Source organism: Sphaeramia orbicularis, chromosome 15 (assembly GCF_902148855.1).
Source record: "Sphaeramia orbicularis chromosome 15, fSphaOr1.1, whole genome shotgun sequence".
Taxonomy (NCBI): Eukaryota; Metazoa; Chordata; class Actinopteri; order Kurtiformes; family Apogonidae; genus Sphaeramia; species Sphaeramia orbicularis.
The window spans coordinates 8,991,270-9,005,531 of record NC_043971.1 but is presented as its reverse complement, the minus strand read 5'-3'; the positions used below and the strand labels follow the sequence as shown (position 1 = coordinate 9,005,531).

General features: G+C 35.2%; 1 protein-coding gene across 1 annotated transcript in view; it reads left to right on the top strand.

Annotated features, from left to right (window-relative positions):
• The window catches only part of kndc1 (kinase non-catalytic C-lobe domain containing 1), a 214,492-nt gene that overhangs the window by 27,611 nt on the left and 172,619 nt on the right, over positions 1-14,262 (top strand). The window contains exon 2 of the mRNA XM_030156898.1: positions 11,026-11,224. Within this exon, the coding sequence (XP_030012758.1) occupies positions 11,026-11,224 (199 nt within the window). The remainder of the gene's footprint in view (positions 1-11,025; positions 11,225-14,262) is intronic.

The window sequence follows — 14,262 nt, the reverse complement described above, 5'->3', positions numbered from 1 at the left end:
TTTTCTGAACCAAAAAGGTTTTTTTTTTTGTTTTTTTGGGGGGATGGGGGGGGGGGGGGGGGGGGTTGTATATCCTCCTGAGACCCAGCAATGCATTTTGTCCTCTATAGGGGACAAAAGTTTGACAATTTAACTTAAATGCTGTCCATTGCAAAGGACATTCCATTAAAAAAAAATCAATAGATAAATAAAAATGATTTTTAAAAATGTATCTGAAAAAACTTGCATAATGCAGATTCCATTCAAGACCATTTTTTAGTGTAAAAAAGCTAAAATTGTCAATTTCCTGGGTCTCAGGAGGATATTATCTTCATGAAATGAGTAATAACTAGTATTAGAGTATGATAAAAATGTGTGAAAATGTCAGATTAGTGGCATTAAAACTGTTTTTATTTCATAGTTTTCACACAGTAGTAGTAGTTTTCATTTTCTAATGAGTTTTAAATACATGTTTCTTTGCTTAAAAAATAAACGCATGGTGTCCAGCTGAGTGGACATTTTTGTAACTCCACGAAAAATAGATTCATAAAAAAAAAAAAATCAATTGCATTGTTTTTTTTTTCATGCCTAAAGAGGAATAAAAACACTTAGAAAAAAATATTGACTAAGGTTCTCATAAGTCATGCATGAAAGGGTTAATACAGTATGAAAGGTTTAATTTCTTATATTAAAAATCCTTAAAGTAGTTGAATCATTATATTAAAAGGGTCATATTTAACTAAACCCACTTTTATTAGTCTTTGGTTAATTTTATTTGTGTATTTGAACCCTAATAGTTCAAAACGTTTGAATTTGAACCCTCCAGGTGCTGCAAAGCTATCTGTATATTCATTACGGCAAAAATCTATCAATACATGTAAATAATTGGTGTGAAATGCAGTTTGTCATCTTTTCATGGTCATCAAATATGACCCATTTGGATGTTCAGAGGCTCTGTCATTACTGTGGAAATGCTGTCATCTTCTACAACATTAATTCACCAGTAAAACCCATGCAGTTGGATCAATGACAGTGGATGGAGACACTGGGTTTATGTTCAGTTATTGGTATACAGGGTGGGGAAGCAAAATTTACAATGAACATTTAGTTGTTTTTTTCTCAGCAGGCACTACGTCAATTGTTTTGAAACCAAACATATATTGATGTCATAATCATACCTAACACTATTATCCATACCTTTTCAGAAACTTTTGCCCATATGAGTAATCAGGAAAGCAAACGTCAAAGAGTGTGTGATTTACTGAATGCACTCGTCACACCAAAGGAGATTTTGCGATAAATCTGTCACTTCTGCGGTTCAGGACAGTGAAGATCTTTTCATCTGAAAAGATCGTTACAATGGAGGACTTTTTCTTGAATCATGTAATAATTTTCTTGCACCTTTCCAATCTCTTTTCCTTCATAGCTGTTGTTAACAAGTGTTTTGGTGTTCTTGTGTAAGATTTTAACTTCAAATCATATTTTACTGCATTTCTAACGGTCTTGTTGTCTACCTCAAGTTCAATTGTCATTTTTCTCACGGATTTGGTTGGATCCTTTAGGATTTTGGATTTGAGAGCTTTAATAAAAGCTTTGGTACGATTTTTGTTGCTTCCTCCACTTCCAGACTTTCTCGTAATAGTTTTGCTCATAGTCATTCTCTTCTTTCCATTATAAACAGTCTTTATGGACACTCCAACTATTTTTGAAATCTCCTTTGGTGTGACGAGTGCATTCAGTAAATCACACACTCTTTGACGTTTGCTTTCCTGATTACTCATATGGGCAAAAGTTTCTGAAAAGGTATGCATAATAGTGTTAGGTATGATTATGACATCAATATATGTTTGGTTTCAAAACAATTGACGTAGTGCCTGCTGAGAAAAAACAACTAAATGTTCATTGTAAATTTTGCTTCCCCACCCTGTACAGAAAAAGTACGTTTTTCTTCAGTTTTCTTTTTGGTTAGTACCTTTTGAATTTACTGAGTTTTCATGAACATCTAAATTAAATATAGGAAAATACATGATTTTGAGTGTAAAATGCAAAATATAGAGGGTAATATAATAAAGGGTGATAAATTATTTAAAGGGGTCATGTTTATCTAAACCCACTTTTATTAGTTTTTGGTTCATTTATTTGTGTGTTTGGACCCTAATAGTTCATAAAGTTTGAATTTGAACCCTCCAGGTGCTGCAAAGCTATCTTTATATTCATTTTGGCAAAAATCGAGTGGATTTCTACAACCTATTTTAATTCCTGCTTAATTTGTTACGTTTTATAACTAGTTACATCACAGCTTTTGCACATATAAGGTCAAGACTTCCGACGAACATTTCTCCGAGTACAACATAATTGTTTGTCAGCAGCAGCGGTAAAAATATGTCCAAACTTTGATCCGATTACCTAAAATGTTCAGTTGTTGGTTGAACGGGACACAGCAGCAACAACCTGGAGGGGGCGGGGCCTGAAGTGGCTCATTTGCATTTAAAGGGCCAGCACTTAAAACCACCTTTCTGGTGTCATTACTCAGAAATATTGTTGAAGATGGACCTGTGGAGTTGAATTAATGAAGAATTCAGACCCAAGCAGAGCATTTACAGTTTATGTAGACCACAGGGAATTGTTTTAAAATGTATGATTCCATGTAGAAAAGCAAAATATCACTCCTTTTAATACCTACTTATCCACTTATCGGTGTCTGTAGCTTTATATTGTTGTTGCTTCTTTAACCCTTAAAGACCCAAACAGCCACCAGCGACCAAAACCATCTAATGATCTAAACTACAGGTGTCAAACATGCGGCCCGGGGGCCAAATCCGGTCCGCCAAAGGGTTCAGTCCGGCCCCTGGAATGAATTTGTGAAATGCAAAAATCACACTAAAGATATTACCAATTAAGGATGTTAAAAGCATTTTAGGTCAAATCAATCTCAAAATGATCAGACCAGTAAAATACTACCATAATAAGCTATAAATAATGAAAACTGTATATTTTTTCTTTGTTTTACTGTAAAAAAAAAAAAGTTAAATTACACAGATGTTTACATTTACAGACTAGCCTTTTATTTAAAAAAAAATGTGAATAACCTGAAATCTCTTAAGAGAAGTATGTGGAATTTTAATAATATTCTGTCTGTTATTTAATGTTTTGTGTATTTGTAGATCCACTGTGATCTCTGAGTTGTGATGCATATGGATAAATATTAAACTAAGGTGTAATATTGTTAACATTGCATTTATTTTCCTTAACAATGTTCAGGTTGTTCATATTTGTTTGTGTTATGTTTGAGTACAATTCATAGATGTAAACATTTTCATCACGGAATTTTACTTTTTTTCACTCAAAAGTTATTATCCTATAATTTATATTATTTTATGGTCCGGCTCACTTTATATCATATTAGGCTGTATGTGGCCCCTAAACTAAAATGAGTTTGACACCCCTGATCTAAACTGTTTAATACTTGTTGATCCATTAATCCTATCAACACGGGTAAAAAACTGGTGTAAAATACAGTTTTTCATCTTTTCGTGGTCATCAGATATGACCCATTTGGACGTTCAGAGGCTCTGTAGTTACCGTGGAAACACCATCATCTTCTACAACATTGATTCACCACTAAAACCCATTTGCTTAAAAAGTCACTTTTTCTTCATTTTTCTCTGTTTTTGATCAAATAACCCTCAACTTTAATCTGAGCTTTGATGAACATCTACATGAGCAGTGAATTAAATATGGGAAAATACCTGATTTGCACTGAAGAAATTTAAAATAAAGAACATAATATTGTAATAAATAATGATAAATCACTTGGGAAAGGTTAAATATAGAGGAAAAATTAAAAAATCATTTGGGAACTGCCACAGAAGTAGTACTGGGTTAAAAATATTGTCTATTTGAGCTTTTGTTTCCAGAAAATGATAACGAAAAATAAAAGTATCTACTCTCTTCAGACTTCAGGATCATATTAATTTAGGATCATATTAATTTTGAATCATCGCAATGCTAACCTTGGAATAGTGAAATTGGGATTTGGTGGAAAAACCCTGCTTGTCATGCGTCTCGGTGTGCTCTCATGTTACTCTTGATTGCTTCGTGCCACTCATTGTGCAAAAATGCGAGCAGCTCAGCTTTGTTCGATGGCTTGTGACCATGCATCGTCCTCCCCAACCTCCTCACATTTCAGAGGTTTTTCGATGAGGTTTCGCTCTGGAAAATTGGAATGATCTGTAAAGAAATACAACAACTTCTCAGACGGTTAGATTTCGTTATGAACAGTCTGTGTTTATGATGGTTGTGTTCGGTATCAATCAAATAACCCTGTGCCGGGCCAGGTGTTGGTGCTTGTACCTCTATAAACTTGTATTCCTCCTAGACGTATTTGTGCTGCCTTCGGTTTTATCGGCTGCAGCTCGACCCCAGCGTCCTCCTGGAGAAGTGGTTCCTCCAGAAGCGAGGTGACACTTTATTGCATCTCTGCAGGGAGTGATGAGGTCAAAACCACATGTGGACTTTTTTTTTTTTTTTTTTTTAACACACTCAGGATTTACATTTTAATAAAAGTGTTCCACATGACTTGGCAGAGTGAAATGTATTTGAGTGCGGGGATTGTTTTGAAAAGAGAGAAAAGGTGAATTCTTTCATTTTTATCTATCAGTTTTAACCCATTAAGACCCAGCACTACTTTTATGGCAGCTCCTAAATTAATTTTTCTTTATATTTAGCATTTCCCAAGTGATTTATGGCCATTTATTATAATATTATCATCTATATTTTCCATTTTTACAGTGAAAATCAGGTATTTTCCTATATTTAATTCACTGATCATATAGATCACAGGTGTCAAACATGCGGCCCGGGGGCCAAATTCGGCCCACCAAAAGGTCCAATCTGATCCGCGGGATGAATTTGCAAAGTGCAGAAGATATTATCAGTCAAGGGCGTCAAACTCAAAAATAAAAGCATAATCTAAAAATAATGACTCCAGATTTTCTTCTTGGTTTAATGTGAAAAAAATAATATGACATCATGCCTATAAATAACGGCAACGCCATTTTTTTCTCTTTGAATTACTGCAAAGAAGATTAAATTCTGACATCCTTTAATAATAAAATGTCAATAACCTGAACAAATAAGAACAACCTGAAATGTCAAAAGAAAAATAAGTGTAATTTTAAAAATATTCTACCTGTTCTGTGTCTTGGTAGATGCACATATAAATATTGATCGAATTTTTGTTATTTCTTCTTAATTTTTCTTCAGAAATGTAATTTTTTTCAGGTTATTCACATCTTTTTTGTTTGGATAGTTTGTAAAATGTAAAGGATTTTAAAATTTAACCCATGAAGACCCAAACAGCCACCAGTGACACAAACCGTCTACTGATCTAAACTGTTTAATACCAGTTGATCCACTAATCCTATCAATGCATGTAAATAATTTGTGTAAAATGCAGTTTTTCATCTTTTCATGGTCATCAGATATGACCCATTTGGACGTTCAGAGGCTCCGCAGTTACCATGGAAACACCATCATCTTCTACAACATTGATTCACCAGTAAAACCCATGGAGTTGGATCAATGACAGTGGATGGAGATGTTTGTTTTACGTTCAGTTAATGATAAAATTTTACTGAAAGTGTCCTTTTTTTCTTCAGTTTTCTCTGGTTTTGATAATAACCCTCAACTTTAATCTGAGCTTTTATAAATATTTTCATAATCAGTAAATTAAATATAGGAAAATACTTGATTTATACTGATAAAATGCAAAAGACAGATGGTAATATTATAATAAATGGTGATAAATTACTTAAGAAATGTTAGATACAGAGAAAACTTAGTTTGGGAACTGACACTAAAGTAGCAGAGGGTCTTTATGGGTTAATGTTTTTTGCATATAAAAAATTTGGAGTTGTCATTATTTATAGGCTATTATGCTAATATTTGACTGGTCCGGCCCACTGGAGCTCAAATTGAGCTGAATGTGGCCCCTGAAAGAAAATGAGTTTGACACCCCTGATATAGATGTTCATAAAAGCTCAGGGTAAAAGTAAAGAAAACAGACAAAACTGAAGAAAAAGTGACAATTTTAGGAAAATACTAACAGCAATTTTGGTTTAAAAAAAACCAACAACTTAATAATTCAGTTGGTCAGTTATTTTAACCCATAAAGACCCAGTGCTGCTTTTGTGGATATTCCAGAAATATTTTTTTCTCTATTTTCAATTTTTCTTAAGTGACTTATCACCATTTGCTGTAATATTATGCTCTGTGATTTGCATTTTTAAGCAAAAATCTGGTATTTTCCTGTATGTTCATTGAAGCTCAGAATAAAGTTGAGTTATTATAACAAAAACACTGACTGAAGAACTAAACAGTGAAAATTCTGTTAAATTACAGATTTTTTTTTTTCTTCTTCAGTGCAATGAACATTTGAAAGATAAACAGTACCACAGTGCTTCAGTTTCAGCTTCAGTTTGTCTCGTCTTTTATGTACTGGGATTGTCTCTCTCAACTCACCGTATATTTTTAATTAGCAAGTTTTTATTTTTATCAATTAGTGGAAATTTCAGGCGACCCAAATTTGAATTCTAGGAGACCCCACGTGGGGTCCCGTCCCGACCCCAAGGTTTAAAAACACTGGATTAGTGGTTCAGCAGGTGTTAAACAGTTTATATCAGTATTTATATCAGTGGCTGTTTGGGTCTTTATGGGTTAAAAGTGCAGAACATGACACTTTTTGTTGTTTTTCCTTTAATTTGTCCATCTGTATTTGCCTGTATTTGAGAGTTCAGATATCTTACTTGAATAACAGTACTAATAACACACTGCTGTCTTACATTCGAAACCTCATTTAAGTCACAATAAATTGTGTGGATGCTGTGTTTTGCTTCTTTCAGAGTTGTGAGAATGCATTTCCCAGCTAATCCTAGAGGGTTTTAAGGAGTTTATTTGGCTTAAGACGGAGGAGAATTTTGTCAAACTCTGAAACAACACTTAATCCTTCCGTTTATCCCAAATACTCAAAATTAGCACGTTTGGACTAAATAAGAAGGATGTAAACAAGTATAATCTGGAAAGTTAAAAAAAAAAAAAAGCTCAGACAAATATAATAAAATGGGAATGCAGCATTATAAATCAGCTGGGCTGATATTTTCATAAATTTGTGAGTTTGGATCTGTGTCCATTTGAGAAAAATGTGATGAAGGGCTGAAAATTGTAACTATTTACACATATATTTGTTAAAGGGAGATAAGTAACAACACAAAAAATGAAGAAAATGTAATTTAATCAGCATCATGTATCAGTCAAAATGTTATTTTAACCCACAAAGACCCAAAAATCCACCGTCAACCAAAATCATCTACTGATATAAAGTGTTTAATACCTGCTGATCCACTAATTCTATCAACTCATGTAAATAATTGGCGTAAAATCCAGTTTGTCGTCTTCAGATATGACCCATTTTGACATTCAGAGGCTCTGTAGTTACCATGGAAACACTGTCATCTTCTACAGCATTGATTCACCAGTAAAACCCATGGAGTTAGATCAATAACAGTGGTTGTTGACACTCGTTTTATGTTCAGTTAATGATAGATTTGACTGATATGGTCAGAAATATAACACCCCCCCACCTCATTTTCATACTTTCATTCACGTTTTTTTTTTTCTCCGAGTTCAAACGGTCACATCTCCGGTTGTATTCGCTCTATCAACATCAAATAAAAAGTGGGAGAGTGTTTCAAGTCAGTACTTTCAAATGCAATCATCCCAGTAGTCTGTGACCGATTTCTGACGTTACGACGTGTTGAAAATGTCATGTGATTTAGTCACAGGGCGCTGACCGTGGACCCCTAAGGGTTAAAAAATATCCATTCCATTAATCCTATCAATTCATGTAAATAAATGGTGTGAAATCCAGTTTGTCATCTTTTCATGGTCATCAGATATGACCCATTTGGATGTTCAGAGGTTCTGTAGTTACCGTGGAAACACTGTCATCTTCTACAACACAGGTGTCAAACATGCGGCCCGGGGGCCAAAACCCGCCCACTGAAGGTTCCAATCTGGCCCACGGGATGAATTTACAAAGTGCAAAATGCAAACATTACCCTGAAGATGTTAACAGTCAAGGGCATCAATCTGAGAAATAATAGCATAATAACCTAGAAATAATGAGTCCAAATTTTCTTCTTGGTTTAATGTGAGAAAAATATGACATTATGCCTATAAATAATGACAACACCAATTTTTTCTCTTTGATTTATTGCAAAGAACATTAGATTGACATCCTTTAATAATAGAATGTCAATAACCTGAACAAATATGAACAACCTGAAATGTCTAAAGAAAAATAAGTGCAATTTGAACAATATTCTGCCTGTTTTGTGTCTTGGTAGATCTGATCTGTAATGCACATGTATAAATCATAAATTGGGGCAGAATATTGATCAAATTGTACTTATTTTTCTTCAGAAATTTCATTTTTTTCAGTTATTCACATGTTTTTTGTTTTGGATAGAAATAGTTTCATCATTTAATGTTATTTTTTGCACTAAAAAATTTGCACTTGTCATTATTTATAGGTTATTATGGTATTATTTCACTGGTCCGGCCCGCGGGAGATCAAATTGGGCTGAATGTGGCCCCTGAAAGAAAATGAGTTTGACACCCCTGTTCTACAACACTGATTCACCAGTAAAACCCATGGAGTTGGATCAATGACAGTGGATGGACACACTGGGTTTAAGTTCAGTTAATAATATATATTACTAAAAAAAGTCACATTCTCTCTAGTTTTCTCTGTTTTTGACATAATAACCCTAAACTTTAATCTAAGGTTTTATGGATATCTGCATGAGCCGTACATTAAATACAGGAAAATACCTGATTTATACTTAAAAATGTGAATATAGAGCATAATAAAGCAGTTGAATCATTATATTAACATTTTGCCTTCTGGTCTCAGATCCTAAAACACCATCAAACGTTTGACTTGGCTAACAAGCTATGTAGAAGCCAATAATGTAATAACAACCGATAATGTAATAACGGGCGATAACGTAATAAATTTGCCACTTTTAAAATGTAATAGGCCAGTAATGTAATATCTGGCCAATAATATAATAAAAGTCCTGAACCGATAACATTTACATTTATGCATTTGGCAGATGCTTTTTTCCAAAGCGACTTACAGGGGAAAACCAATCAAATCAATCACTCAATCAAATTTTATTTATATAGCGCCAGATCACAACAAAAGTTATCTCATGACACTTTATATATAGAGTTAGTCAAAACCAGACTCTGAGCCAATGTACAGAAACTCAACAGAATCCTAACATAATAGCTTTTGGCCAATAACGTTATAACTTATTACGTTATTGGCTCAGTTATTACATTATTATTTATTAAATAGGAATAATTAGCTTTTTGTTGTCCCTGACGGTGTTGACAAAAACGAAGTAATGACAGGAAAAACACCTATTTTATGAAAAAATTACAAAATGGGGTGGTTGCATCACTATAAAACTTGGTGGCCAAGAAGTGGTTCTATGACCATAAGACTTAAGATGTTTTTTTTTTTTAATTACAACTTTTTTTTCACAAAAAAATCCAGTTTTATCCCAAATGTCAAGAATCAGTGATTTGCAAAGAATTTTTTTTTTTAACCAGGTCAATAACGTAATAACCGGCCAATAAGTTATAACGTTATTGGCCAAAAGTTATTACCTCCGCCAAGGAGGTTATGTTTTTGCCAGGGTTTGTCTGTCTGTCTGTCTGTCTGTCTGTCCGTTAGTGTGCAACATAACTCAAAAAGTTATGGACAGATTTTGATGAAATTTTCTGGGTTTGTTGGAAATGGGATAAGGAAGAAATGATTAAATTTTGGTGGTGATCGGGGGTGGGGGGGCCCACGGGGGGGGGGTGCAGACCAGAAAATTTCATCAAAATCTGTCCATAACTTTTTGAGTTATGTTGCACACTAACGGACAGACAAACAAACAGACAGACAGACAGACAAACAAACCCTGGCAAAAACATAACCTCTTTGGCGTGGGGGGGGGCCCACGGGGGGGGGGGGGGGGGGGCACTGATCAGCCTTGGCGGAGGTCTGCGCTCTCCGAGTGCTTCTAGTTACATTATCAGTTCAGGACTTTTATTACGTTACTGGCTTATTTTAAAAATGGCAAATTTATTACATTACACTGGGTTACAAAAAATGTTTTTTGCAAGTTGTCTAGGTTTTTTCAACTGAATTAGGACCATTTTGCACCGCTAAATCCAAAAATGACATCTGTTTTTCTCAATCAGGTCAGGTTTTTTTGCTAATTTGATTTTGAAAAATTTGATCTTCTCACAAAATTGATTACATTTTTGTGACTTTATCAGTTGATTTTTTTATATAGTTCTCACCCAAAATAGGTTTTAAGAGAAAAAAAATCATTTTCTAACAGGATTCCTGTTAGGTACAATGGTGTATTCACCGCAGATGTAGCAGAATATGTCAGGCTTATTTTTGCAAGATCTTCTAGTCGAAGCCATTTCATTCATCTGTAATATTAAAAAAAAAACATTAATCATAAATTGGCAAAAGTAAAATCTTCAGAACTCGTTTATTGCAAGAAATATGAAAGAATTTTGTATCATATGATGTGAAAATGCCCATAAATGTAAGCAAAAATGTTAAAAAGCCAATATGTAGCATAGTTCAGAAAGTTGACCCGATTGAGCAAAATGAATGTGATTTTTGGATTCAGCACACCAAAATTATCCTAAATCAGCTCAAAAAACTTCAACAATAAATTTGTTGTTGACCAGTGTTATCAGCTGTTATTACATTATCGGCAGTTATTACTTTATTGGCTTCTACAAGCTACACTCTGCGTTTTGCTTAAAGCCAGTAATTATTGTAGTGCAAAATATTTATGAACTTTCCCCCGATACAAGCAGTGTGTTGAACCGGAGCCTGCAGTGGTTTTCCATGCAGATGGTTTATGTGCATACCCAGTCTTCATGTCTCCACATCTGTGTCTGCAGGAAAATGTCTCCCTGGCTGATATACTTTCTCTGCGGGACAGCTGTCTGTCTGAGGAGGAGGTGTGGGCAGTGTGTGCGGAGTGTGTGGTGGCCCTGCAGAGCATCAGACCCTCCCACCTCTTTCACACCCTTTGCATAACACCAGATACTCTGGCCTTCAACGCGCATGGGAATGTTTGCTTCATGGAGCAGCTCAGTGGTGAGTGAATACAGCACGGATGCACTGACATTTCCACTATAATTAGGGCTGGGTAGCGAGTATTTAAAATATGACTCGTCATTTGATAAGGAGTAAATCTCATCAGTGTCAGTGCATGCAGCTCCAACACATATATTTTTATTCATGATAAAATGTAAACAGACAACTTCAAATGATGGTAAAAGGTTTATTTCTGAGGTTATAAATGTTATGCTGAGTGGCACGGAGCTGAAACATAAAACCAAAGGGGAAAGTTAAAAGTTTTTATATCTTATGAAAGGGCTTTGAGGATATAAAAATGCTGACAAAGATATCCTTTTCACTCAAAGTTGTCTAAACATGTAGCAAGCAGTACATCTCAAAAACCACAATTTATTTTGGTTAATGAACTACTGCCCCAGTTTCTTTTAACTTTAAAGCACCTTAGTACCAAAAATCTCCGGTTGTCTGGACCAAAGGCTGTGTGTTCTAGAGATTTTTAGACCAACGGTGGCTCTGGACTACTCCACTTGGGCTGCTTACCAGAAGGGGGGTCATGTAATTTAAATTAACTCACCAGTTACGTTTCGGATGGACGGACCAAACCAGGAGAAATGAAGAACTCGCCAAAAAAGAAGGTTTGAGGTTTTTTAAAAAGTTCAAACAATAGCTTGATTTATTGCTTCAGGCAAAAATAGAAAAAGTTACAAAAAGAATCTGGCATCAAACACACATTTCGTCACAGAGAGAAAAATAAAAAGCCAGCCAAAAAAAAAGTTTCCTTTATTACCTTTTTATAGTCTTTAGTGACTCTTGGAGACTCCCATTATTCAGTGACGTCATTTGCAGCATGCTTATTATTGGTTAATGGTTGTTACTGGGCAGAACATGTCAGTCACTCCATAAGCTAATTCTAAGAAAAAGCACATGCTTTTGCATGTGCACAGCTCTTGCTTAACACCTGTGCTATTAGGCTAGCATTTCTTGACCACAAAATCCCCTTAGTTCATAATCTGGTTTTTCTGCTCTATGCTCTTTACCACAGCTACTTTCTAAAGCTCTAAAATTAGATCTTTTAGGTAGAATCTGACCTTTTCTCTAAGTTCAGCGCAGACAGGTGTGAGTTCATCAAAACCACACACACACAAATCAGACTTGACGCTCACTGTTCAGTACAAATAAGGATACATCTGCAAAAATAAAAGATTCTTCAAGCGAAACAACTTGTAACATTACATTTTTTCTTCTCCATTTTGGTTCATGATGCATGATGTCCATCTGACATTTTAGAACTAGTCAAAGTCACACATTCAACTTCCATTTAACGTAAGATGCATCTTACAGTTGAAAAAGAAAAATGTTATAATATCTGGTCCAAATGGACTGAGTATGTAAAACCAATTAGTTCTGATTTCATTAATTTTCTTCATTTTCTTGCTGTTATTTATCGACCTTAACAAATATATGGCTAAATAGTTAAAATTTTCAGCCCTTCCTCACATTTTCCTCAAATTGTCACAGATCCAAACTCACCAATTTATGAAAATATCAGTGATATACTGTATAATGGTGCATTCCTACTTGATTATATTTGTCTGAGCTTTTTTTTTTTACTTTGCATTTTACACCAATTATTTGCATGTTTTGATAGAATTAGTGGATCAACAGGTATTTAATCAATCAAAGTTTATTTATATGGCACTTTACAACAACATGAAGAAGACCAAGGTGCTTTACATCTAAAAACATGATTAAATTATAAGATAAATACAGTTTAGTCAAATACCATAAATAGGCATATATCAATTTGACTAACTAATAAGATTAACTTTTTTAGTAATAAATTATTTTGGTCTCCAGTGGGTGTTTGGGTCTTTATGGATTAAATTACTTTATTCTCAGCTCTTAAAATCCTGTTTATATCTGATCAGAGTGACTGTTCGACCCCATATTGAGTGCATATATACAACTGAATCTCACTTTGCATGCTTTTTTTTCTTATCTTGGCATTTAGAAACCCTTTGGGGGGGGGGGGGGGGGGGGGGGTCTTTTTTCATGTCAGATCAAACCTGCTTTTTTACCCTCTGGGGTCGCTTTGCTGCACTTTTTACTACCAGCAGCTTATGCTTTCTGTTTGCCTCAGATAGAAGCCACCTCTCTCTCTTTCTCTGCAGTAATTCGTTGCCCTGATCTGTATCGGTTTCAATTTGCAAATTCCTGCCTCAAATACTCCATCAGTGTCTCGGTGGATCTGTCGGGCTTCACCGGGGTCTGCAGGTGTGCTCTGATTTGCAGAGACATCTTTCTCCTTCACAGTATTGTCCTATTAAGAAGTAATATCCTCTCGTCTCGTCTTCTCCTCCTTCTGCTGTTCTGCATTTTTTCATCCTCATTTACGGTGTTAGCGCTAACACACACTTGTGCATGCATACACAGTGGAAGGCACGAGCTTATCCCATGCACTGACGCCAAACATCAGAGATTGATAAGCATCGATTAGATCAATATTGTTAGATTGGCCTGGGGGGGGGCTGCTGTTGTTGTGGTAACAGCTTAGTCAGAGCATCAACCTGTGCAGCAACACACTACACTGTAAAACAGAAAAGCTGAACTAACACCGTGTTTAACCTTTTTTTAAACAAAGTCCCACTAAAATTTTGACATATTAACCCTAAGGGGTCTGAGCCTATTTTGGCTGTTTTTGAGTACTTTTGATTTTGCCTTTATATACTATATAAAGCAGGGGTGTCAAACTCATTTTCTTCCGGGGGCCACATTCAGCTTAATTTAATCTGCAGTGGGCCGGACCGGTAAAATAATACAGTCTACTCTCGTTATACCGCCAACTTCCGTTCATGGCCAAATTGGCAGCATAGCGAAAATGGCGTTACAACGGATTGCGTCCATAATGTGCATGTCTTTACTATATGATGTCTATGCTGCCTCCGTTAACCCGTTCTAATTGCGTTTCTAAATAAATCTTGATTCTGTTATGTTGTAAGGGATCATTTAAAGTGGGGAAACATTTTAAGCATTATTATACCTTGTCAGGAAATGAC